Source organism: Mustela putorius, unplaced genomic scaffold, assembly GCF_011764305.1.
Source record: "Mustela putorius furo isolate JIRA1106 unplaced genomic scaffold, ASM1176430v1.1 tig00003834_pilon_pilon_pilon, whole genome shotgun sequence".
In the NCBI taxonomy this organism is placed as follows: Eukaryota; Metazoa; Chordata; class Mammalia; order Carnivora; family Mustelidae; genus Mustela; species Mustela putorius.
This window is the reverse complement of record NW_025421987.1, coordinates 27,131,982-27,158,884: the sequence shown is the minus strand read 5'-3', so window position 1 is coordinate 27,158,884 and position 26,903 is coordinate 27,131,982. Positions and strand designations below refer to the sequence as shown.

General features: G+C 36.9%; 1 protein-coding gene across 1 annotated transcript in view; it reads right to left on the bottom strand.

Moving 5' to 3' along the window:
- The window catches only part of ADGRG7 (adhesion G protein-coupled receptor G7), a 78,524-nt gene that overhangs the window by 16,403 nt on the left and 35,218 nt on the right, over positions 1-26,903 (bottom strand). Inside the window, exons 7-13 of the mRNA XM_004771944.3 lie at positions 18,991-19,130; positions 18,771-18,878; positions 12,840-13,000; positions 12,238-12,393; positions 7,704-7,816; positions 2,503-2,849; positions 1,753-1,843 (exon numbers count right to left, since the gene is read on the bottom strand). Of these exons, the coding sequence (XP_004772001.1) occupies positions 1,753-1,843; positions 2,503-2,849; positions 7,704-7,816; positions 12,238-12,393; positions 12,840-13,000; positions 18,771-18,878; positions 18,991-19,130 (1,116 nt within the window). The remainder of the gene's footprint in view (positions 1-1,752; positions 1,844-2,502; positions 2,850-7,703; positions 7,817-12,237; positions 12,394-12,839; positions 13,001-18,770; positions 18,879-18,990; positions 19,131-26,903) is intronic.

Below are 26,903 nucleotides of genomic sequence, written 5' to 3'. Positions count from 1 at the left end.
AACTCTAGAAGCTTCTTTGGTGACTAAATAAGTCACCATCAGAAGTTTCAAATGAAGAAGATGAACACATTTCTTATCTATGCAGCTTATTTTCTTCCTCTATCTTTTCTTCCTCCTTTAAGCCTTCTAAGCGGCATAGTAACTTCCCTTATTGTCATCACCTTGTGTATCCCCTAACATTTAACAGTGTACTCAGGAAAGAATCTGTTCTCAGTTATTCACAGTTCAGTGTGAATATATTTAACATGGTAAGCTTCTTTCTCCTGAAGTCTTTTTATAGGAGTAGATCTAGCTTTGTCCCAAAGTTAAGGTAGGAAATCAGTGATGCAATTTGAACGAACTACCTTTCCTGTGAGATGCATCTTACTCCTGATCTGTAATTGTGGCATTAAATTTTTAAATTTTATTAAAAGATATTTAACCATAATTAAACAGAAAAAGTACTACTTGGAGTACTTGGCTCCTAAAATTGGTAGATAGTCTCCTACTCTTAAGTTGGGCCTGATCAACCTTGAAAATAGGTATGCACCCTAACACCACAATCTTCCCTTGGCTGTACTGGCACATTTCTAAGAGTTTTGTTTTGTTTTGTTTTGTTTTAGTTGCTTTTAGACTTAAGGTGAAATCCAAGGGGTAAGAATGGTTGAATTATAAAATGAGAGGGGAGGATAAATTATAGAGCAGTTGCCATTTGGTAGCAGAAATACACATGAAGTGGTTCCTGGGTATCTCAGTTGGTTAAGCCTCTGCATCCGGCTCAGGTCATGATCCCAGGGTCCTGAGATGGAGGCCTACATCAGGCTCCTTGCTCAGCTGGGAGCCTGCTCCTCCCTCTAACTGCCTCTCTCCAGCTTGTGCTCTCGCTCCCTCTCTTTCTCTCTCTCTGACAAGCAAATAAAATCTTTAAAAAAAAAAAAAAGTAATACCCATAAAGAGTTCCAACTCAGATTTCTTTTTTCTTTTTTAAGACTTTTATTTATTTATCTGAGAAACAGGGAGAGAGAGAGAGCATAAGGAGGCGGGAAGAGCAGAGGGAGGGGAAGAAACAGACTCCTCACTGAGCAGGAAGCCCAATGTGGGGCTCGATCTCAGGACTCTGAGATCATGACCTGAGCGAAAGGCAGACCCTTAACCCACTGAGCCACCCAGGCACCCCTCAGCTCAAATTTCTTTTCTCCTACCTCACAGAAAAAGCAAACACCATGCAGTTGGGTATTTCCAATAGTAACAACTATTCACACTATAATCTCAGGGAGAATTTTTTTTATGTGTGATAAATCATCATAAAACATTCATTCTAATCATATCAACACAAAACCAGTCATAAGTACAGATAGTGCTCTTCAAATTATAAAACATCTTCATACTTTCTTGACCCCTAACTGTGATCTCAGAGTAGACATTACTTCATTGTTATTCCTATTTCCTAGATAAGAAAACTAAGATAAAGGGTTACTAAGGAGCACACATATTGTGTCCTATGATTTTTAGCCTTAATAAAAGAAGACAAATCTAACAAAGTTTAGGTTATAAATTTAGAAGGTAATAACTAGCTTTATAAAAGGATTTTTCATAGGAAACTTTCATGTCACTACATTTAAAATATAATGTATTGTTTAAGAATTTGAAATGCTCACTTATGATACTTATAAAGTGGGACACATACATACAGTGACACTTGGACTCAATCACTGAACAGTTACACTCTTATATCAAATGAATGGACATTTAAAAATATATATATAAACTCACATTTCTTCTTGTCGGTAATTTAACTCCCATTGTGAATCGCTCTGAGAAAAGATAATTCCCACTGTTACAACCACTACTATAGCCGGGACACCTATGTGGTAAAAGAGAGCCATTGAATTAATAATTTACTCAAGACTGGAATTAATTATAGAAGAACATTAATGAGTTACACATCTGACCCTTTTCAAAACTGTACTCTTCTTCCACTGCAGCCAACATACCTAATGATCTATAGATGTGGGTCGATGGAGGACATAATTTTTCGGTAAATGCTGGCCTCTTTCTTTTTCTTTTGGCTGTACCTACTAGTCTTAAACATTTCTGATTTCTTTGTAACTCTTACCACAATTTCCATTCTTAAACTGCCTAATGCCTCTTTCCCTTGAATAAATTTATATTAGATATCATTCACACAATTCTTTGCTGGAACCCAATAAATTTTTCAAATTATTTTTGTTAGAATCACTCTTGATGTTCTCGAAACTTTTTTTTTAAGTAGCTAGAAAGTTAATCATATATGGTCTAAATTTCAAATGAAACTAACAGAGATGTGAATGGAAATTAACATCTCAAGGTTAGTTTGTCCTAGCTGTGACTAGGACAGCTGCCTGATCACATCTTCCTCCTTCCCAGGAGTGTAAGCAACCAGGCAGAAGGCGCACTCCTAGTGACTGCTCGATTTCCATCTCCCCTTGTACCATTAGGTTGTTAAAATTAAATTTCTGAGTAAGCGGAAAGGCAAATGCTTACCCCATCCAATTAAAGAGATGAACAGAATGAAACGTTGAGGAAGAGGCCTCATGGTCCTAATGAGAAGGAAATAGAGCTGGGCAGCACTGAGGCCAGTCCAGCTAAACGTCACCAACAGGAAATAGTGCAGCAACGCAGCAACCACAGTGCACTTGGGATTCGGGTCGTACACAGTGTCTTGGGGCAGTATTTCATTTCTGTTAGAGTCAGGCTTATTGGTGTCACTATCACTTTTCTTTAAGTTCTTATTGGAGTTTTCAATTCCAAACACAAAGAGGAGGTTAAAAATCAACATGGATACACACAGACTGACCAACACCCAGGTTACTGAAGTTTTTCTGACGTTCCTGAAAACAAAGAAGTATATATGATTAAACAAATAAAACACACGCAAAAAATAAACTCTAGTGAAACTGTGAGAGAACACAGAAATATTATTATCCAGTGGAAATCCAACTCTTAACCCAGTGGTCCAGCTCTTAAGTCTACCTTCCCGAGTACACCAGAAGAGCTCGCTATTGTCGCATTTCCACAAAGAGGTGAGTTAGAGAAAACAGGTTGATATATCTTTCTGTCAAACTATGTTGTAATCAAAGGTGACAGCTAGTTTTCAGAGAGGACCCCCACAGAATGCTTCTTTCAGGTATCCATACCCTGTGTAGCCCCTTCTGGGGCCAGCCTGTGACTTGCTCTAACTAATGAAATGCACCAGAAGGCCTGGCCTGTGAACTTATTCACCAGATAAAGCACTACTGGGGCCAGTGATACTTTAACAACCCACAGAAAAGTTTTAACTCCTTTTAAAACCAGAAGGGAATTGGGTGCCTGGGTGGCTCAGTTGGTTAGGCAACTGCCTCTTGTTCAGGTCATGATCCCAGAGTCCCTGAATCAATTCCTGTGTTGGGCTCCCAGCTCCATGGGGAGTCTGCTTCTCTCTCTGATCTTCTCTCCTCTCATGCTTGCTCTCAAATAAATAAAGAAAATCTTAAAAAAAGAAAAAAAAAGAAGGGGAAAGAATTAACTTTTATAGGTCAAAGTACAAATAGGAGCATATATTAATATGTTCACCTTTATACCAGTACAGTTGTAAAACACAAGTTTTAAAACTTTCAAAGTTTTTAAATCTTTTTTTAATAGAGGAAGGATCCCATAAAGTCACTTTTCCCATGAAAGTATTAAAAAGCTTTCCCCTTCGTTCTCCTGGGAGTTCTGAGCCACCAGGTAAAACATTTAGTTAACCTGCTAAAGAAACCACATAGGAATCCTCTGGGATGATATGGAGATGGAGAAAGACCCAGATGTTCCAGCTCCAAGATGAGCCCCAGTGGGTCCAACTCTACCCACCACTTGATTGAAGTCTCACAGGAGACCCACAAGAGACCAACAGAAGAACCATACAGCTGAGCCCAGTGAAGCCAAAGAATCATTAGAGATAAGAAATAAATGTTTTAAGCCACTAACTTTTCGGACAGTTTCTTCTACCACAATAGACAATAGGTTCTCCTCTAGATTTACAAACATATACAAAGGCTATATATAGAAAGGCTCTAAATGGATTTTTTACATTTAAAAATAGGAAACTATTGCATATTAGTAGATGAATCCATGTTCAAAGGTAGAGAAAGTCTCTTGCATTTTAAGAACTATTTTAGATTTTAAAAAATCCAAGTATGGATTTTAAAACAATAAAGTCAAATATAATTTTAGACTACCTTTATAAGTTTAAAACAAAATGGTATAATATTTAGCTTACATTACATTTAAAGAGTAAGGGTTCCATAAACATTTTAAATTAAGTAAAAATATTTAAAATTTGTGTCATGGTCTATTGCTGCTACTAAAGATATTTTGAGAAGACTAATGATTACTATTTCTCTGAAAGGCTTACACTCAACAAAATTTCACATGTGTCTTCTGTAAGACATTTCATAACCATTTTTCCATGGATTACCTCCCAAGGATTGGTATCTTGAGGACCATAATTTAGGAAATAACTTGTTAATAGTAAAATGGTCAAGATGTTGTGAATGAGCTAGTTAATATAAAACATGCTTGATCACTGTTCCTTCATTTGAAAAGGTAATTTCTCGGTATGGAACCAAGTGCTCCTTAAAACTTTGTGGGTCTTTTTCTTCTCATCTTTAGCTAAGATATTTGCTAGAAAAGAACAGCATTTTCTCACTTTGTCTGTAAGCTGGCATTATTTGCCAGTAGTCTTTAGAAGGCAGTGCAAGAGAGAAAGAGAGAATGTGTGTGATTGTGTGCTCCTCACAAGTGTGTTCTCTGGTGGCCCACATGTGTATTTCCAGATTAGCAGAGAATTCAAGGTTGCCCTAAATAAGGTTGATCTCAAATGTGAAGTCTCATATTCTCTTTACTGTGCATGTATTGTTTTCCTTAGTGGGTAAAGGCAAATATACCCTGAAGTCCCCTCTACTGACATATTACAATTCTCCGTATACTATGCTATGCAGTCATATATTAACAAAAGCTATAGAATCTCCATTCAGTACCACCCAAGCCCTTCTAGGTTTTTCAGACTACAAGTCCTCTCGAAATAACTATTTCCCTAAATTTATTACTGTGCCTAAAATCCTATTGTTTTCAAGTATCCATTTTTAATTCTAGAATCTGATGAATAAATCTGTTTGCTAATTACATATCCTTTATGATTTTATAACATTCCATCATGAAACTTCTCAGTCTTTAGGAAGATGCATAAAAAGCATATATTTAATCCATAAAAATTGTATGAACTCTGTTCATTCTCTAGATGCTTTAGTTGAGATTTTCAGGATAATTCAAAATTTCATTCAGTCTCTAGAAAACTTAATAACCAGAACTGAAAAAGGTACTCAAAGGAATCCTTTTATATAAAATGATTTTTTAAATATAAAAACAAAGTTAGTTTTTTCTTATGTCAAACAAATTATAATCCATAGGGAGAACAGGCTATTTTCATATATGCTGGCTCTTTGGTATATTACTATCTTCTGAGAATTAATATTATATTATTTTATATATAACATATATTATAATTATATATTATGTAATATATTTTATATATTTAAATATATATAAAATTTATTATAACTTATACACATTATATATAAATTTCATATAATTATATGGGACCCTGTCTATGAACAAAGAAAACTATTTGATTCACAATTTAAAAAGCAATGCCATTTTTAAGATTTTTATCTTTGTTTCCTGAGGAGTTTTCAGTGATGTCTACGGCATCAATACTGCTAAGAACCATGTTGATAGAGAATGAAAAAAAATCTGATGATGACTGGAAGGAGGGAAATTTTAGGCAAAGAAACTAATTTTGCAGGTACTGCAAGTCATTCACATGGGATCAAATAATTGTTCAAGAGTGATTATGACAGATGGACATTGGGGATGGTATGTGCTATGGTAAGTGCTGTGAATTGTGTAAAACTGATGAAATATACACCTGTGTCCCTGGAACAAATAATACATTATATGTTAATAAAAAATTTTTTTGGAAAAGTGATTATAATAGAAATATAAATGAAAGGACAGACATAAGAGCCATTTTCTTTTACAAGACAGATCTGTAATTACATGGCATGGAGTTTTCCTTCGAGGCACTTACCACTATTTGTAATTATATACTTAATTCTGTATATATTTGTATAACATCAGTCTTCCCCCAGGAATGTAAATACCAGGAGAGATGGAGCTTACTTGTCTCATTCATAATCATGGTGCTTAATTTGCACATGGTGTTTGGTCCATAGTTAGCATTCAGTATAAAAACTTAAAATGAATGACAAGAGACTCATTAAGTATGATAGGTAAAGAAGAAGAACCAAATGGAATTCTGGCTCTTTGAACAAAGGGCTGATTCTAAGTATGAGGCAGAGAAAGTGAAAAATGTGCTTGGGTCATCTAGCTGTATCTGAAATAAATAGGCTGATAGGGACATGCCAAAACAACATGAAGAAAGATTCCCTCTGATTACAGTGAAGAGTACACTACTTTACAAAAGAATACAGTGACTAAATGTAGAAAGAATAATAGATAAGAAAAAAATCATCATTTTCAGCCATCAGTGTAGTAATATATTCCAGTAAGGACAATTGGTGGACACTGAAACCATTGAGTAAGAGTTGAGGAACAGGACAGTCACACAATCATAAGGTTTCGTCCCACCGATTATCTATTACTTACAAAAGGAAAAATGTGAACCTTTAGTGTGTAAAAATCCGGTAGACACTACTGTAAACAAGAGACCAAATGTAATAGAACCAATAATGGGATAAACTGACATTGCGTGCTTCTTGCTCTATCACACTGAAAAAGACTTAATGATTTAGTATTCTCATAAAAATATTTAATCTGTATCTAATTATGAGTAACAGACAAAGCCTAAACTTAGAATACTCTATTTTACAACATAACTGACCTGAGCATCTCAAAAGATTTAATGCCCTAAAAGACCAAAATACACAAAAATCAGAGGAATTATTTTAGGCTAAATGAGACTAAAGAGACATGAAAACTGAATGAATTGGAAGAAAAAAACCCAACTATAATGAACATTACTGGGACAACTGGAAAAATTTTAATATGGGATATATATTAACACAGTAATATTAAATTAGTGTTAAAAATTGTAAATTGCTTGAGCTGAATTTCCTGAGTGAGGAATGGTATTATACTATAGAGGAGAATACCCCTGTTCTTAGGAAATACTTGAAGAATTTAGACATGACAGTCATGATGCCTACAACTTACTTTCAAAATTTCAGGACAGAGTAGAAAGACAGATAAAGCAAAATATTAATAATTTAATGAATCTAGGTGAAGGGTATATGATTGTTCAGTGTTCTCTCGACTTTTCTGCCAGTTCTTAATTTTTTAAGTAAAACTTCAGGAAAGATTTTTAAACAGCAATGCCTTTAAAATAAAAAACTCTGAATTGACACACCTGAGAAAACATTTATAAAGGAATTTAGTAGGGAGAAACAATTCTGAAGGAAAGATGAGTTCACCTTGATACATCTTGAGTTTAAGAAGAAAACCAGGTAGGAATGCACAATAGACCCACTTTGAACTAAATCTGATTTCCCTGTAGTTCCAAAAGACTGTATTCTGATGAGAATATGTGCAGAGGAAATAATATCAGGATAGCAATTTCTCTCATAAGAAGAGCATGCAGCCTTTCTTACCTGGTGACAATCTGAAATATAATTGTGAGAACCAGACCAGTAATGGACAGGGCACATCCAACGCTGGATAATATGTTTAGTGATTCAGGATATTTATAGTTCTTTTTGAAACTCTGGAAAATAAGTTAAGACTTTTATTTATAAATAACCATTCCTGAAATGTCTATGAAAGTCATCATAAAAAGTTACATTGGTCAAAATACCAGATAGTTGCCAGATACATCTTTTTATAAAACTTGAGAAGTTTTAAAAGGAAATAAATGAACCCCTTATCTCTAAGCAGTCTATATGAAGTTGTGTTGAGAACAGTTATCTGTCAGGGAAAACATGTATACTTCTCCTCAATGTTTAAAATTAAAGCTGTTTGGATTAGATTAAAGTTGGCTGAAGTTATTTCATTTATCCCTTACATTATTTTTAGGTGTAATTATAATCTAAGAGGAAATCTGCATATGTAAGCTAATGCACTAAAAATAAAGTTGCAGAAATATTTTTTAGACATGGAAAGATGTTTATGTGATCCTGTAATATTTTTTTAAAAGGAGATCTCATTTTTGTCTAATGTATCTATGCCAAGTATTTATTCATAGATAAGTATACTGCATGTGAGTATGTACTCTTAGAAATCTGGTGAGGTAATAATCGTGGCCATTGAGTAGGGTATATATAATTTTTTGCCTGTCTTTAACAATTTAAAAAATTAGAAAGTAATATTTATATAACATGAAAGTAATATAGAAGCATTAAAGAAATCCCATAGTTATCTCTTACCCCCATATCATACTACCCTATCTCTTAAAATCCTATCTCTTCCCCAGAGGTGATCTTTTTTATAATATATCTACAAATATTACCTATGTCTCTTGTACAAATAGATAGCAGTTTGTTAACATATTTTAATTTGAATTGCCATGTTAATTAAAGATGTTATAAATATTTTTCCATATTAGTATATTTCTGTTTAATAGATAAACTTTCATACCTTATGCAATAAGTATGTACTGCTTTTATAGGAAGAAAACAAAAATAAAATAAATTTCATTTTAAAAACAAAGATTTCACATTACTTCTTGTGTACACTATATTGAGTAAATACCAAAGAATCATAGAATATATAGAGCTCATCAGGCCTTCGAAATCATCTATTTGATTAGAGCCTATCTGCTCCTACTTTATATACAATCTTAATCAGCCTTTTAAAAAATTTGGCAACCCAAAACTAATTACAAATGTGAGTGGTAGGCACTGAGGCAGACTCAGACATTAATGATAAGAAACAGCTGAAAGTTTGACCTCAGGTAAGAAGAAAAATAACTATGACAATGTAGTCTGTATCATTTAATATATATAGCAACCCAAGCTTTACACAGCTAGTGAATGATGCTAATGATCTTTAAGATATCAAAAAAGTTAAAATTTTATCTTTATTATTTTCTTACTAAGAAAGCAGAACTCCAGCGGCACGTGGGTAGTTCAGCCTGTGAAGCATCTGCCTTTGGCTCAGGTCATGATCCCAGGATCCTGGGATCGAGCCCCATATTGGGCTCTGCATTCAGTGGGAGTCTGTTTCTCCCTCTGTCCTGCCTACTCCTCATGCTTGCTCTCTACCTCTCAAATAAAGAAATAAAATCTTAAAAAAAAAAAAGTAGATCTCTCTGTAATATGTTAGAAAATGATCAAAATCAATTAAGAAAGGCTTTGATCATTAAAATAAGAAAAGTATAACCTCACACTTGTCAGAATGGCTAAAATTAACAACACAGGAAATAAGAGTTGTTGGCAAAGATGTGGAGAAAGGAGAAATCTCTTATAGTGCTGGTGGGAATACAAACTGGGTGCAAACACTCTGGAAAACAGTATGGAGATTCCTTGAAAAGTTAAAAATACAACTACCCTACCATTCAACAATTGCACTACTAGGTATTTACTCCAGAGGATACAAATATAGTGATTCAAAGGGGCACACACACTGATGTTTATAGCAACATCATCAACAATAGCCAAATTATTGTAAGAACCCAAAAGTTCATCCACTGATGAATGGATAAAGAATTAAATGGTGGGGATGCCTGGGTGGCTCAGTGGGTTAAGCCACTGCCTTTGGCTCAGGTCATGATCCCAGGGTCCTCGGATTGAGTCCCGCATCGGGCTCCTTGCTCAGCAGGGAGCCTGCCTCTCTCTCCTCCTCTGCCTGCCTCTCTGCCTGCTTGTGTGCTTTCTCTCTCTCTCTTTCTGACAAATGAATAAAATCTTTGGAAAAAAAAAATTAAATGGTGTATATACATAATGGAATATTACTCAGACATCAAAAAGAATAAAATTTTGCCATATGCAACAATGTGGATAGAGCTAGAGTGTATTATACTAAGCTAAATAAGTCAGAGAAAGACATACCATAGGATTTCACTCATATGTGGATTTGAGAAACAAAACAGTTGAAAATAGGGGAAGAAAAAAATGAGAGGGAGGCAAACCATAAGAGACTCTTAACTATAGAGAACAAACTGAGGCTTGATGGAGGAGTGAAGGATGGGCTAGATGGTTGATGGGTATTAAGGACAGCACTTGTGATGAGCACTGGGTATTAGATGTAAGTGATGAGTCATTAAATTCTACTCCTGAAACCAATATTATTCTATGTGTTAACTAACTAGAATATAAACAAAAACTTGAAACAACAACAACAAAAAATTATACTGGAAGTTAAATCCAGTGCATTAAAGTAAGTAAAGGAAATAAATGATAGACAGGAAGGAAGGAAAAAAAATTATAAAACATGGTTCTATATTGGGGCACCTGGTGGCTCAGTTGGTTAAGCATCCAACATTTGATTTTGGCTCAGATCATGATCTCAGTGTTGTGAGTTCAGGCTCTGTCTTGGGCTCCACACTCGGCATGGAGCCTGCTCCTGCTTAAGATTCTGTCTCTCTCCCTCTTCCTCTGCCCTGCCCTATCCCCTCTCAAAAACAAAACAAAACAAAATAAAACAAAAAAACCCATGAGTTTCTATAATTTGTTATTATATGTTGTATCAGTATGTTCTGATCTCAACTGGCTTCCCAAAGATGTCTACCTCACAGCTCCTAGGGAATGAAAATACTTGCTTTTCTCAGGAAGATTCACAATATTAATAAGTGTAAGATACTACATCCCTCCCCATTCTACAGCATATAAAATCATTCCATCAAGTATAAAAACTAACACTTTTGGATTTAGAAGAATAATAGATTTCTGGAAACAGAACAAACAGGTCCTTCTCTTCAAAGAGCCGGCCCAAGAACTTTCAGGGGTGCACTTGTAGCTACACACCAGAACTAAGTGTTATCAGTTATTTGTACAGAGTAGCTTTGTAGTCAAAAGGTATAAGGAGGAACGCCTGGGTGGCTTATTTGATTTTGGCTCAGGTCATGATATCAGGGTCATAGATCCATGCTGGACATGGAGCCTGCTTAAGATTCCCTCTCTCTCCCTTTCCCTTTGCCCTTCCCCCTCCAAAAAAAGATGTAAGGAATACATTCATAGATGAATGCCTAAGGAAGATGTGGTAGATATGAATGATGGAATATTATGCAGCCATCAAAAGGACGAGTTTGGGCCATTTGCGACAACATGATGAACCTATAAGATTATATGCGAAGGGAAATAAGTTGGACTGAGAAAAAAAGAGAAATCATATGATTTGACTTGTATGTGAAAACTAAAAAAAAAAAAAATGAATGAACAAAAAGCATAATCAGATCTGAAAATACAGAGCACAAACTGATGGCTGCCAGAGGGAATGTGTGAAGGGGAGTGGGAAATACAAGATTCTGGGAATAAATTAGCCACAGGAATAAAAGGCACACCATAAGGAATATAGTCAATGATACTGTAATAGCATTGCATGGTGACAGATGGTAGCTACACTTGTGGTGAGCATAGCCTAATGTAGAAACTTGTGAAATCACTATGTTGTACACCTGAAACTAATGTAACATTGTGTGTCAACTATACTCAAATTTTAAAAAATTTAAGATATAAGGAATACATAAAGGAACTGTGGGACAAATTGGATGAATTCAAGAGCTATTACTCTTTTATCTTCTAGCATAAACTTAGCAACTTAGATTATTCCAAAGGAAAAAGGTTGGGTAACAGGTTTCAACTGCCCATCCATAGTAAAGTATGTACTGAACCCGCACCCAACACACAGCCATACAGCCTTACCTCTGGATATAACAACTTCAAGCTTCACAACATGTGAATTAGTTGAATGGAGTCTATCAGCTCTTCTTTGTACATGGGCTCCCTTCTCAGTATTAAATACACGGTACTTACCTCATCCACCCTGAAACCATACTGCAGGAAGCTCTATTTCCTTGCTGTTACCAGCACTTCCTTTTTTAGTCTTATCCCTCCATTCCCTGCTTATTCATTTAATCTAGATTGAATATCTATGCAAACTAAGCCCCCAAAACATCTCCAATTAGCACACGCCAGAATTATGTATAAGGGAAATTTGTGTCTGGAAAGAGACTACTGTGTACATCCTTACCATTAACACAGCAAAATTAGTAGTATGGTTGCAGTGACAGTACAAGAAGTTATCAGCGTTCCCACTTTTGTGACACCCACGTGTGTCCCAATCCTTTGTTGAAAGATCCCAATAGACACAAGCATAGGAATGGAGCTGGAATTCTTTTCGGTTATACTGCAAATTGAAAAGACAACTGCAACTGATTTCTTAAAAATGCTGAATCAAGTAAAAAAAAAAAATAGGATAATCTAAGATAAAATAAGTGTATGAGAAATCAATTAGGCAGGTACTAAGTACAACATCTTCATTAGAGATTGGGGGGTAGGGAAGGATGTAAAATTCAAATTAGCTGATTTTGCATTTATCTAGCCTGACCAAAAAACATGGATATTTAAATGAATATCTTCAAAGAATTCTTAAAAGAATTTTTCTATTAAATCAATATATTGTATGCCTAAAACAAATATTACACTGTTTCTTAACTAACTGGAATTTAAATAAAAATTTACATAAATATAAAGAGTTTTCCGTTGGATTTCTTTTGCCCAACCAACCCCGCTTTTGTAATCAAAAGTGGCCTGAATTTTGTTGTTGTTGTTGTTGTTAGTGGAAAAACTCACCTTTGGATTAAAGACAATGTCAACAGAAGCTCCCTGACTGTTATTTTCATTCGTCCTGCCTGAGATAATTTTTTGACTAAAATTTGATTTAGCTTTAAAAGTTTTTGATTGGAAGAGCTTGTTGTTTTGATACACTACAAAGCCACATGCCGTTGTGTTACCTGTGAGACCAAAAAAAAAAAAAAAAATCAACAAATGAAACAAATGAACACTAGGGCAACAAAAAACAAAGTCCCATGTCATCATTCAACCGCATGACTGCTTACTGTAAAGTACAGTAAAAACTGTTTGCTAGCCTAATCTTTATTTAATTAACATGTATAACCTGTACCTGGCCATTCTACTCACATTAATTTTTTCCAGAGGTTCAGACTCCTTACCTTCTAAATAGCTACAAAAATTTCTGCCTAATTCATCTCAAGGAAGTATAGAAGGATTTCATGTATAAAATAAACATCTTGCTTTCTTTTCTTTTCTTTTCTTGTTTTTTGAACATCTTGCTTTCTATGCAGTGAAACAGTGAATATGACACCCAGGTAGCCCAAGGCTGTGTGGTTCCCCCCCACCACCACCACCCAACTACCGACCAATAAGACATCAGACAAGAAAGAGCTAAAAGTAAATAGTGAATATCGGGTTGGCAGTGCCTAGGAAAGTGTTATGAGACCTGTTTCCTATTACAAGGGACAGAAGCCAGTCTATTCAGTCACAGAGCCAGGAGTTCACATAGTGCGTATCAGGGACTGTTTCAAGGGAGATACTTTCCATCATCTCCTGAACCACTGGTCTCTGCTACTTCATGATGATCATGGATTTTTCCCAAGGCTGGGAGACTATTGTGACATATTTCTTCAGGACCCTGGGAAAAAGTATTCGGCTGTTCTTCAGAGATCCTAGAAAAGCATGGCCACAGCAGAGGGTTTTGCCTGGAGGCAGCCACGGGGGTTGTCAAACAGAAGGACCTAAGGAATGCCCCTAATGCTTTATCTAACTGTTGGCCATATTTAAGACAAAAGCAACTGTAACAATTACAGGTTTGAACTCAATTAATTTTTTAAACTCTGCGTTTACAAGTGATATCAAGAAAACCGAAACAGTGGCAAGATAGGCAGACAATGCCTTGACAATTCCGACCATCCTCCCAGACAGCCACATTCTAGCCTCTACCTGGAAATAAAGACATTGGTTTACGAAGCGTTCTCATGGCACATTGGACTTGCCAAATTATTCCTTCTGGACAATAGATGACAAAGTTAGCCTGAAATTTACAGTAAGGCTTCTTTTCATTATTACTGTGGGTGGAGTTTTTTGTTTGTTTGTTTGTTTTTTGATGTTGTTCTTTAAATAAAAGGACAGGCATGATGTAAAAGTTGAGTCCTGGGTGGCTCAGCTGGTTAAGTACTGGACTCTTGACTTCAGCTCAGGCTGATCTCAGAGTCATGAGACAGAGCCCCATGTCAGGCTCCATGGTCAGCAGAGAGTCTGCTTGAATGTCTCTCTCCCTGTCCCTCTGCCCCTCCTTTGCTCATGCATGTGCACACATACACACATACACGTGTGTGTTCTCTCTCTCAAATAAATAAATAAATCTTTAAAAATTATAAACAAATAAATAAAAGTCAAATCCATAGAACAGTGTGGAGATTCCTCAAGAAATTAAAAATAGAGCTTCCCTATGACCCTGCAATTGCACTCCTGGGTATTTACCCCAAAGAGACGGATGTCGTGAAAAGAAGGGCCATCTGTACCCCAATGTTTATAGCAGCAATGGCCATGGTCACCAAACTGTGGAAAGAACCAAGATGCCCTTCAACAGAAGAATGGATAAGGAAGATGTGGTCCATATACACTACAGAGTATTATGCCTCCATCAGAAGGGATGAATACCCAACTTTTGTAGCAACATGGACGGGACTGGAAGAGATTATGCTGAGTGAAATAAGTCAGTCAGAGAGAGTCAATTATCATATGGTTTCACTTATTTGTGGAGCATAACAAATAGCATGGAGGACAAGGGGAGATGGAGAGGAGAAGGGAGTTGGGGGAAATTGGAAGGGGAGGTGAACCATGAGAGACTATGGACTCTGAAAAACAATCTGAGGGTTTTGAAGGGGTGGGGGGTGGGAGGTTGGGGGAACCAGGTGGTGGGTATTAGGGAGGGCACAGATTGCATGGAGCACTGGGTGTGGTGCAAAAACAATGAATACTGTTACGCTGAAAAAAATAAATTTTTTTAAAAAGTGAAAAAAAAGGTCAAATCCGTAGAAATATAGAGGTTAAAAAATGAAAGTACCTTCTTACCCCTCTCCTCATTCCTACAACACTTTGGTCATTTATTAAAAAACAATCACTTTCATCTAGATATAAAGATTCATCAGAAAAAAATCTATTTACCATTTTAATTTTTGTTAAATCTTCATATTTCTAGATATGCCTTCTTGACATTGATTTATATTCTTTCACTCTCTCTTTCCCTTTTTGTAATCAAATTTGTTAGAATCTTGACTATTTTATTAGTCTTTTCATTGAAATGATGGGGGTTTTTGTTGATCAAGCCTAGCATTCGTTAATTTCTATTTTTATTAAGTTTCTCCATCACATTTATTAATTATTTCTTTCCAGCTTCTTTACATTCACTTTATTTTTATTATTCTTTAGTTGCTCAGTTCATTTTTTAACAATTTCATTTATTTTGTAATAAATTTATTAAAGCACATATATTTTTAAAATAATTTAAATAATCTACTTTAAATAATTTACTTTAAACACTACAAACATGCAAAAGAAAATACAGGAGGCTATCATTATGACTTTAACATAGGGAAGAATTTGAAGAATTCTTTGTCCATATCCCATAGGTGTTGATATGTGATAATCTCATTGCCATTAATTTCCAAGTACTTTGTAATGTACACTTTAGTTTCCTTTCTAACAACATTTATTCTTAATTTCTAACTGGGATAAAACTTGGGGTATTCTTTTGTGATACTTTCTAGTTTTATTGCATTGTGGTCAGGAACTATGTCTTATGTAACTTCTATTTTACAAAATGCATAAGCTTTTGTACATGGTCAATAGCAAATGACCATGTAGTGACTAATGAATAAATGGTCAATTTTTGAAGGCCCTGATGGCTATGTGAAAGAATTTTTATTATCTATTTTTGGCCTAAAAACAAAATTAGACACACACTTAAGTGTATATAAAGGTCAAGTTCATTAATTTTTTTGTCTACTTGCTCTTTAATTTCTGGGATAGTTGCACTAAAATCTTTACTTAGAAGAATGGTTTGTCAGCGTGCCCCTATATTTCCAACAACTTTTGATAATATATGTCAAATGATGTCTTTCTAGGAGAAAAAAGAATTAAAATACAGATAATTTGGAGCTTTAGTTTCTAAAAATCGTATAAAATATGTCCCTTGCAGAGGTGTCTGAATGGCTCAGTGGATTAAGCATCTACCTTTGGCTCAGGTCATTATACCAGTGTCCTGAGATCAAGTTCTACATTAGGCTCCCTGCTCAGTGGGGAGCCTGCCTCTCCCTCACCCACTTCTCCTGCTTGTGCTCTCTCTCTGTCAAATAAATAAATTTTTTTTAAGTCCCTTTTAGTCTAATCTGAGTCACTATCTCTTAACAGTGTGTTTTAGCCCATTTGAAAAGATTAATAACTTATAAGGAATAAGAAGTTAGATCCCTATCTTTCACTAAACATATCAACTCTAGGTTCACTGAAGACCTAAATGCATACACAAACACTAAAACCATGCAGAAGAAAATATGGAAGACTATCCTTGTGACTTAAACATAGGGAAGGGTTTCTCTTATAAAGTACCAATTATAGGGGCGCCTGGGTGGCTCAGTGGGTTAAGCCTCTGCCTTCCGCTCAAGTCATGATCTCGGGATACTGGGATTGAGCCCCACATCGGGTTCTCTGCTCAGCAAGAAGCCTGCTTCCCCCTCTCTCTCTGCCCGACTCTCTGTCTACTTGTGGTCTCTCTCTCTCTCTCTCTCTGTCAAATAAATAAATAAAATCTTTTTTTAAAAAAATTACCAATTATAGAGGAAAATACTGATACAGTGGACTGCCCTATAAATTAAAACTTGGGTGTGACAAAAGATATAAAAAGCCAAGCAAAAGAAAGCTACAGACTGGAGGAAAGATATTTGCAACTTTATAACCAATAAAGAATTAGTATCCAGAATACAAGAACTTCCAATGACCAATAAAAGAAAGACAAATAATTCAATAAGAAATGATCATAGTGTTCAAATAGGCAAGTCGCAGAGTAGAAAATCAGAGTGTCTAATAAATACATGAAAAGGTGTACAAATAAAGGAAGAAAAAAATCTAACATATCATTGAATTTCCAAGCTGCCAAAGGAATATAACAATATTTGTAACATATTTATCAGATAGACAAAGTAACAAACAAACAAGAAACAATACTTGTAACATACTGTTTATCAGATAGACAAAAGTTAATAAGCTTATAACGTATGAATAAATCTCCCAAAAGTGATGTGTAGTTTTAAAAAAAAACAAGTTCCATACACCATGATACCACTTTGGTAAATATTTAAAATCCACAAAATAGAATATTTTATGTATGGATATAAAAATATGTAGCAAAAGTCTAAAGGCAATCATAAAAATGAGACATACCAACTTAAGAAAGATATAAGTTCTGGGAGGGAGGGATGAGAAAAAATTAGGACATGGACCTGTAATATCCTCTTTATTTTTTAAGGGGTCTGAAGCAAACAGCAAAATTTGACATCTGTTTACCTTGCTCTACCTGTGGGTACACAGGTACTACATACATCTATACTTTTCTATATGCATGAAATAGTAAAAAAAAAAAAAAAAAAAAAAAAAAACAACTTAGATTTGGTCTCTACCTTCACAAAGCATGTAGCCAAAGCAAATGGGAGCAAAATTTCACAGCATGCCAGATCCATGAATAATACCCCTTATTCTTTATCAGAGCTATTATGAATTCTAAAATATGCACTTTCTAATTGGAGTGCTTTTTTAAGTTTTATTCTTTTTAGAGGAGGAGGGGCAAAGGGAGAGAGAGAATCTCAAGCAGACTCCTTACTAAGCACAGAGCCAGACTCAGGACTTGATTTCACAACACTGAGATTGTGACCTGAGCTGAAATCAAGAGTCGGATGCTTAACCAACTGGCCACCCAGCACCATACATTGGATTTTTTTTTGTATTTGGGAGAGAATAAAAGTAAATGTGTGCACTTGCTTTCTTTATTATTATTGTCAGAATAATCATTATTTTAGACTTCGAAAATTACAAACATTTCAAGTTAGACACAAAATTTTCTAAAGGGCTATATGAAAGATACAGGGAGCCCACAGTGAGCACCATATTAGTGGAGATAACTAATATCTGTTGCTACAAGATGATGACTGTGCCAATTATATAAAGTATCCCAAGGCAGGTCCACAGGATGAATCTGAGCCTGCAAGTGCCATGTCAAGAGAAAATATGAGCAAAGTTTATGACTGAAATTTTTAAATGTATTTTTAAGTGTAAAACTGGCTTGTATTAGCTAGATTTTTCTTAGAAAACAGACTTGTGCCCATGACCAGAGCATTTCAATTCTGCTCCAAAGGTTTTTGGAAGGGGAGGGGGGAAGAAGAAGAAATTCATCCCTATCGTCTAGAATAGTAGAGTTGAGATTACCATAATTTTAAGATTTTATTTATTTCAGAGAGAGAGCGTGCAGTGGGCATGAGTGGGGGGAGGGGCAGAGGAAGAAGCAGGCTCCCTGCTGAGTGGGGAGATGCACATGGGGAGCTCAATCCCAGCTGAGGTCATGACATGAGCTGGAAGTTAGATGCTTACCGACTCAGCCACCCAGGTGCCCCTAATTTGAGTGTACTTTTTAATGTAACAAAGTCTGAGACCTACTTGATGAGGTATTGAGCAGGATTTGAAGTTCAGTCTCCCCATTTGGATTAAGGGCTTCCACATCTCTCTCCACAACTGTGGAACCAGGAATGAGAGAATCACTAGATCCTGTCCGAGGAAAAAAGTAGAGTTTTAAAAGTCTACATTTTTTTAGAGCATTATTCATGGTTGATAGCAGAATGTTGTCTGCTACGATAAGTACATGAGACAAACAACTCACCTTTCTTCACAGAGAAGCGAACACTTGTGGAATGCCCAGTGCTTTCTGAAGACAAATCTACAGACTGTACTGCCACATTGGGCTCCACCACTGCCCTGTTACCCAAAGACGTGGAATAAATTTCCATTTGCTCAACAAGCCTGTATAGGATAAAATATAACAACATAACGTTCTAGAGATTTGTCATAAAAAGGTTTGTGTTCTCTCCCTCATTCCAGTAGAAAGGCATAACCACAGAACTCACATGATCACAACATTGATACGATCCACTTAAAATAATTTATGTTCTTCACCAGAGTCTTACTTTGTTGTATATACGTTTTTTTCTAAAGTTCTGATGGACTGAAGGATACTGCATATATAGATGCCAGAAAGCTGGAACTCAAGAATGACAAGTTTCCCCACAGAAATAGTATCTATTGTGCTTCTCTTTCACACAAAGGATGATGTTGCTATCGGTCATTGGCCAGACATGTGCTTCTTGTTTCTCCTTATGTCCCTTATTCAACTCCCTCCTCTCACCCAAACCCCTTGGTATCTAAACCATTTCCTATTAGTTGTTGGTTCAAGAGGCAACAATTTATTTGGAACCATGCAAGAATAGAGCTCTGAGCTCACTACCTCGGTTATTATCTCTACATTGCAAGTTTCCACAATGTTCTTTTCTACTTTGGATAACTTTGAAGACAGATTAGTTGGAAGGTGGGATGGAGCGGGAGAGCCTGTCAGGTTGGTGTTCTACAAAGAAAAGTCATAAGACCTTTCCTTTTCCTTGTTTCCTACAAAAATTATTTGCATTATTTCTGTACCTGATCAAACAAAATCTCTATAGCTAAGATAACTGATTCAATCAAGTTTTCCCAGAAGTAAGGAGATTTCATTAAAATGTAGTTGCTCCATATTCTAAGTCTTTATTTTGGCCACTAAAGTATTTTTCACTTTTCCCAACTGACATAATAAACAAATTTTAAAATAATTGAAGGTTGCTTTTATAAAGAGAATATGATAATCATTTATATAGAAACCATTTGAGTTCACTTGTCTTTTGAATGTTTTCCTTTCATAACACCATTTTCTGAATTTTTAGCAATTCACAGTATATATTTCCCACTTAATAAATAACAATCATATTCCAGAGCTGCTTTCAACAGAAAGAATACCTAACAGAACATAAGAACATATTTCTAAGAACATATTTCTAAGAACATATTTCATACATTTTGTTTTGTTTTCAGCATAACAGTATTCATTGTTTTTGTACCACACCTAGTGCTCCATGCAATCTAATACCCACCACCTGGTTCCCCCAACCTCCCACGCCCCCACCACTTCAAACCCCTCAGATTGTTTTTCAGAGTCCATAGTCTCTCATGGTTCCCCTTCCAATTTCCCTCAACTCCCTTCTCCTAACTCCCCATGTCCTCCATGCTATTTGTTATGATCCACAAATAAGTGAAACCATATGATAATTGACTCTCTCTGCTTGACTTATTTCACCCAGCATAATCTCTTCCAATCCTGTCCATGTTGCTACAAAAGTTGGGTATTCATCCTTTCTGATGGAGGCATAATACTCCATAGTGTATATGGACCACATCTTCCTTATCCATTCATCCGTTGAAGGGCATTTTGGTTCTTTCCACAATTTGGTGACTGTGGCCATTGCTGCTATAAACATTGGGGTACAGATGGCCCTTCTTTTCACTACATCTGTCTCTTTGGGGTAAATACCCAGTAGTGCAACTGCAGGGTCATAGGGAAGTTCTATTTTTAATTTCCTTCTTTTTTTTTTTTAAGATTTTATTTATTTATTTGACAGAGAGAGATCACAAGCATGCAGAGAGGCAGGCAGAGAGAGAGGAGGAAGCAGGCTCTCCCTGCTGAGCAGAGAGCCTGATGCGGGCCTCCATCCCAGGACCCTGAGATCAAGACCTGAGCCGAAGGCAGCAGCTTAACCCACTGAGCCACCCAGGCGCCCCTATTTTTAATTTCTTGAGGAATCTCCACACTGTTCTCCAAAGAGGCTGCACCAACTTGCATTCCCACCAAAAGTGTAAAAGGGGGAGGAGTCAAGATGGCGGAGAAGTAGCAAGCTGAGACTGCTTCAGCTAGCCGGAGATCAGCTAGATAGCTTATCTAAAGATTGCAAACACCTGAAAATCCATCGGCAGATCGAAGAGAAGAAGAACAGCAATTCTGGAAACAGAAAAACAACCACTTTCTGAAAGGTAGGACCGGCGGAGAAGTGAATCCAAAGCGACGGGAAGATAGACCCCGGGGGGAGGGGCCGGCTCCCGGCAAGCGGCGGAGCAACCACGCACAAAATCAGGACTTTTAAAAGTCTGTTCCGCTGAGGGACATCGCTCCAGAGGCTAAACCGGGGCGAAGCCCACGCAGGGTCAGCGTGGCCTCAGGTCCCGCAGGGTCACAGAAGGATCGGGGGTGTCTGAGTGTCGCAGAGCTTGCGGGTATTGGAACGGGAAAGCCGGCTACAGAGACAGAGCCGACAGTAAGCTCGCAGCTCCGTGTTACCTTGAACCGGTCGCAGGCTCGGTGAGCTCGGAGCGCGGCCGGAGGTCAGGCAGACGGGAGTAACTGGGCTCTGTTCTCTGAGGGCGCACTGAGGAGTGGGGCCCTGGGCCGGAGACCAGGAGGCCGCCATTTGTATTCCCGTCCTCTGGAACTCTACGGAAAGCGCTCAGGGAACAAAAGCTCCTGAAAGCAAACCCGAGCAGATTACTCACCCCGGCCCCGGGTAAGGGCGGTGTAATTCCGCCTGGGGCAAAGACACTTGAGAATCACTACAACAGGCCCCTCCCCCAGAAGATCAACAAGAAATCCAGCCGAGACCAAGTTCACCTACCAAGGAGTGCGGTTTCAATACCAAGGAGAGCAGCAGAATTCCAGAGGAGGAGAAAGCCAAGCACGGAACTCATGGCTTTTTCCTGTGATTTTTTTTAGTCTTGCAGTTAATTTAATTTTTTCTTTTTTATTTTTTTTTTTCTCGCCTTCGGGTAAAATTTTTTTTTAACTGTTACCTTTTTCTTTTTTAACGATTTTTTACTAGTTTATCTAATATATATATATATTTTTTTTACATTTTTCTTAGGTGTTTTCTTTTTTTAAAAATTCTTTTCTTTTCTTTTCTTTCTTTTTTTTTTCTTTTTCTTTTCTTTTTGTTTTTTTTTTTCTTTCTTCCTTTTTGAACCTCTTTTTATCCCCTTTCTCCCCACTCACGATTTTGGATCTCTTCTAATTTGGTTAAAGCATATTTTCCTGGGGTTGTTGCCACCCTTTTAGTATTTTACTTGCCCCTTCATTTACTCTTATCTGGACAAAATGACAAGACGTAAAAATTCAACACAAAAAAAAGAACAAGAGGAAGTACCGAAGGCTAGGGACCTAATCAATACAGACATCGGTAATATGTCAGATCTAGAGTTCAGAATGACAATTCTCAAGGTTCTAGCCGGGCTCGAAAAGGGCATGGAAGATATTAGAGAAACCCTCTCGAGAGATATAAAAGCCCTTTCTGGAGAAATAAAAGAACTAAAATCTAACCAAGGTGAAATCAAAAAAGCTATTAATGAGGTGCAATCAAAAATGGAGGCTCTAACTGCTAGGATAAATGAGGCAGAAGAAAGAATTAGTGATATAGAAGACCAAATGACAGAGAATAAAGAAGCTGAGCAAAAGAGGGACAAACAGCTACTGGACCACGAGGGGAGAATTCGAGAGATAAGTGACACCATAAGACGAAAACAACATTAGAATAATTGGGATTCCAGAAGAAGAAGAAAGTGAGAGGGGAGCAGAAGGTATACTGGAGAGAATTATTGGGGAGAATTTCCCCAATATGGCAAAGGGAACGAGCATCAAAATTCAGGAGGTTCAGAGAATGCCCCTCAAAATCAATAAGAATAGGCCCACACCCCGTCACCTAATAGTAAAATTTACAAGTCTCAATGACAAAGAGAAAATCCTGAAAGCAGCCCGGGAAAAGAAGTCTGTAACATACAATGGTAAAAATATTAGATTGGCAGCTGACTTATCCACAGAGACCTGGCAGGCGAGAAAGAGCTGGCATGATATTTTCAGAGCACTAAACGAGAAAAACATGCAGCCAAGAATACTATATCCAGCTAGGCTATCATTGAAAATAGAAGGAGAGATTAAAAGCTTCCAGGACAAACAACAACTGAAAGAATTTGCAAATACCAAACCAGCTCTACAGGAAATATTGAAAGGGGTCCTCTAAGCAAAGAGAGAGCCTACAAGTGGTAGATCAGAAAGGAACAGAGACCATATACAGTAACAGTCACCGTACAGGCAATACAATGGCACTAAATTCATATCTCTCAATAGTTACCCTGAATGTGAATGGGCTAAATGCCCCTGTCAAAAGACACAGGGTATCAGAATGGATAAAAAAACAAAACCCATCTATATGTTGCCTCCAAGAAACACATTTTAAGCACGAAGACACCTCCAGATTTAAAGTGAGGGGGTGGAAAAGAATTTACCATGCTAATGGACATCAGAAGAAAGCAGGAGTGGCAATCCTTATATCAGATCAATTAGATTTTAAGCCAAAGATTATAATAAGAGATGAGGAAGGACACTATATCATACTCAAAGGGTCTGTCCAACAAGAAGATTTAACAATTTTAAATATCTATGCCCCCAATGTGGGAGCAGCCAACTATATAAACCAATTAATAACAAAATCAAAGAAACACATCAACAATAATACAATAATAGTAGGGGAGTTTAACACTCCCCTCACTGAAATGGACAGGTCATCCAAGCAAAAGATCAGCAAGGAAATAAAGGCCTTAAATGACACACTGGACCAGATGGACATCACAGATATATTCAGAATATTTCATCCCAAAGCAACAGAATACACATTCTTCTCTAGTGCACATGGAACATTCTCCAGAATAGATCACATCCTCGGTCCTAAATCAGGACTCAACCGGTATCAAAAGATTGGGATCATTCCCTGCATATTTTCAGACCACAATGCTCTAAAGCTAGAACTCAACCACAAAAGGAAGTTTGGAAAGAACCCAAATACATGGAGACTAAACAGTATCCTTCTAAAGAATGAATGGGTCAACCGGGAAATTAAAGAAGAATTGAAAAAAATCATGGAAACAAATGATAATGAAAATACAACGGTTCAAAATCTGTGGGACACAACAAAGGCAGTCCTGAGAGGAAAATATATAGCGGTACAAGCCTTTCTCAAGAAACAAGAAAGGTCTCAGGTACACAACCTAACCCTACACCTAAAGGAGCTGGAGAAAGAACAAGAAAGAAACCCTAAGCCGAGCAGGAGAAGAGAAATCATAAAGATCAGAGCAGAAATCAATGAAATAGAAACCAAAAAAACAATAGAACAAATCAACGAAACTAGGAGCTGGTTCTTTGAAAGACTTAATAAAATTGATAAACCCCTGGCCCGACTTATCAAAAAGAAAAGAGAAAGGACCCAAATAAATAAAATCATGAATGAAAGAGGAGAGATCACAACTAACACCAAAGAAATACAAACTATTATAAGAACATACTATGAGCAACTCTACGGCAATAAATTTGACAATCTGGAAGAAATGGATGCATTCCTAGAAACATATAAACTACCACAACTGAACCAGGAAGAAATAGAAAGCCTGAACAGACCCATAACCAGTAAGGAGATTGAAACAGTCATTAAAAATCTCCAAACAAACAAAATCCCAGGGCCAGACGGCTTCCCGGGGGAATTCTACCAAACATTTAAAGAAGAACTAATTCCTATTCTCCTGAAACTGTTCCAAAAAATAGAAAGGGAAGGAAAACTTCCAAACTCATTTTATGAGGCCAGCATCACCTTGATCCCAAAACCAGACAAGGATCCCACCAAAAAAGAGAGCTATAGACCGATATCCTTGATGAACACAGATGCGAAAATACTCAACAAAATACTAGCCAATAGGATTCAACAGTACATTAAAAGGATTATTCACCACGACCAAGTGGGATTTATTCCAGGGCTGCAAGGTTGGTTCAACATCCGCAAATCAGTCAATGTGATACAACACATCAATAAAAGAAAGAACAAGAACCATATGATACTCTCAATAGATGCTGAAAAAGCATTTGACAAAGTACAGCATCCCTTCCTGATCAAAACTCTTCAAAGTGTAGGGATAGAGGCCACATACCTCAATATCATCAAAGCCATCTATGAAAAACCCACCGCAAATATCATTCTCAATGGAGAAAAACTGAAAGCTTTTCCGCTAAGGTCAGGAACACGGCAGGGATGTCCATTATTACCACTGCTATTCAACATCGTACTAGAGATCCTAGCCTCAGCAATCAGACAACAAAAGGAAATTAAAGGCATCCAAATCGGCAAAGAAGAAGTCAAATTATCACTCTTCGCAGATGATATGATACTATATGTGGAAAACCTAAAAGACTCCACTCCAAAACTGCTAGAACTTATACAGGAATTCAGTAAAGTGTCAGGATATAAAATCAATGCACAGAAATCAGTTGCATTTCTCTACACCAACAGCAAGACAGAAGAAAGAGATATTAAGGAGTCAATCCCATTTACAATTGCATCCAAAACCATAAGATACCTAGGAATAAACCTAACCAAAGAGACACAGAATCTATACTCAGAAAACTATAAAGTACTCATGAAAGAAATTGAGGAAGACACAAAGAAATGGAAAAAATGTTCCATGCTCCTGGATTGGAAGAATAAATATTGTGAAAATGTCGATGCTACCTAAAGCAATCTACACATTTAATGCAATTCCTATCAAAGTACCATCCATCTTTTTCAAAGAAATGGAACAAATAATTCTAAAATTTATATGGAACCAGAAAATACCTCGAATAGCCAAAGGGATATTGAAAAAGAAAGCCAACGTTGGTGGCATCACAATTCCGGACTTCAAGCTCTATTACAAAGCTGTCATCATCAAGACAGCATGGTACTGGCACAAAAACAGACACATAGATCAATGGAACAGAATAGAGAGCCCAGAAATAGACCCTCAAATCTATGGTCAACTAATCTTCGACAAAGCAGGAAAGAATGTCCAATGGAAAAAAGACAGCCTTTTCAATAAATGGTGCTGGGAAAATTGGACAGCCACATGCAGAAAAATGAAATTGGACCATTTCCTTACACCACACACAAAAATAGACTCAAAATGGATGAAGGACCTCAATGTACGAAAGGAATCCATCAAAATCCTTGAGGAGAACACGGGCAGCAACCTCTTCGACCTCTGCCGCAGCAACATCTTCCTAGGAACAACGCAAAAGGCAAGGGAAGCAAGGGAAAAAATGAACTACTGGGATTTCATCAAGATCAAAAGCTTTTGCACAGCAAAGGAAACAGTTAACAAAATCAAAAGACAACTGACAGAATGGGAGAAGATATTTGCAAACGACATATCAGATAAAGGACTAGTGTCCAGAATCTATAAAGAACTTAGCAAACTCAACACCCAAAGAACAAATAATCCAATCAAGAAATGGGCAGAGGACATGAACAGACATTTCTGCAAAGAAGACATCCAGATGGCCAACAGACACATGAAAAAGTGCTCCATATCACTCAGCATCAGGGAAATACAAATCAAAACCACAATGAGATATTACCTCACACCAGTCAGAATGGCTAAAATCAACAAGTCAGGAAATCACAGATGCTGGCGAGGATGCGGAGAAAGGGGAACCCTCCTACACTGTTGGTGGGAATGCAAGCTGGTGCAGCCACTCTGGAAAACAGCATGGAGGTTCCTCAAAATGTTGAAAATAGAACTGCCCTATGACCCAGCAATTGCACTATTGGGTATTTACCCTAAAGATACAAATGTAGTGATCCAAAGGGACACATG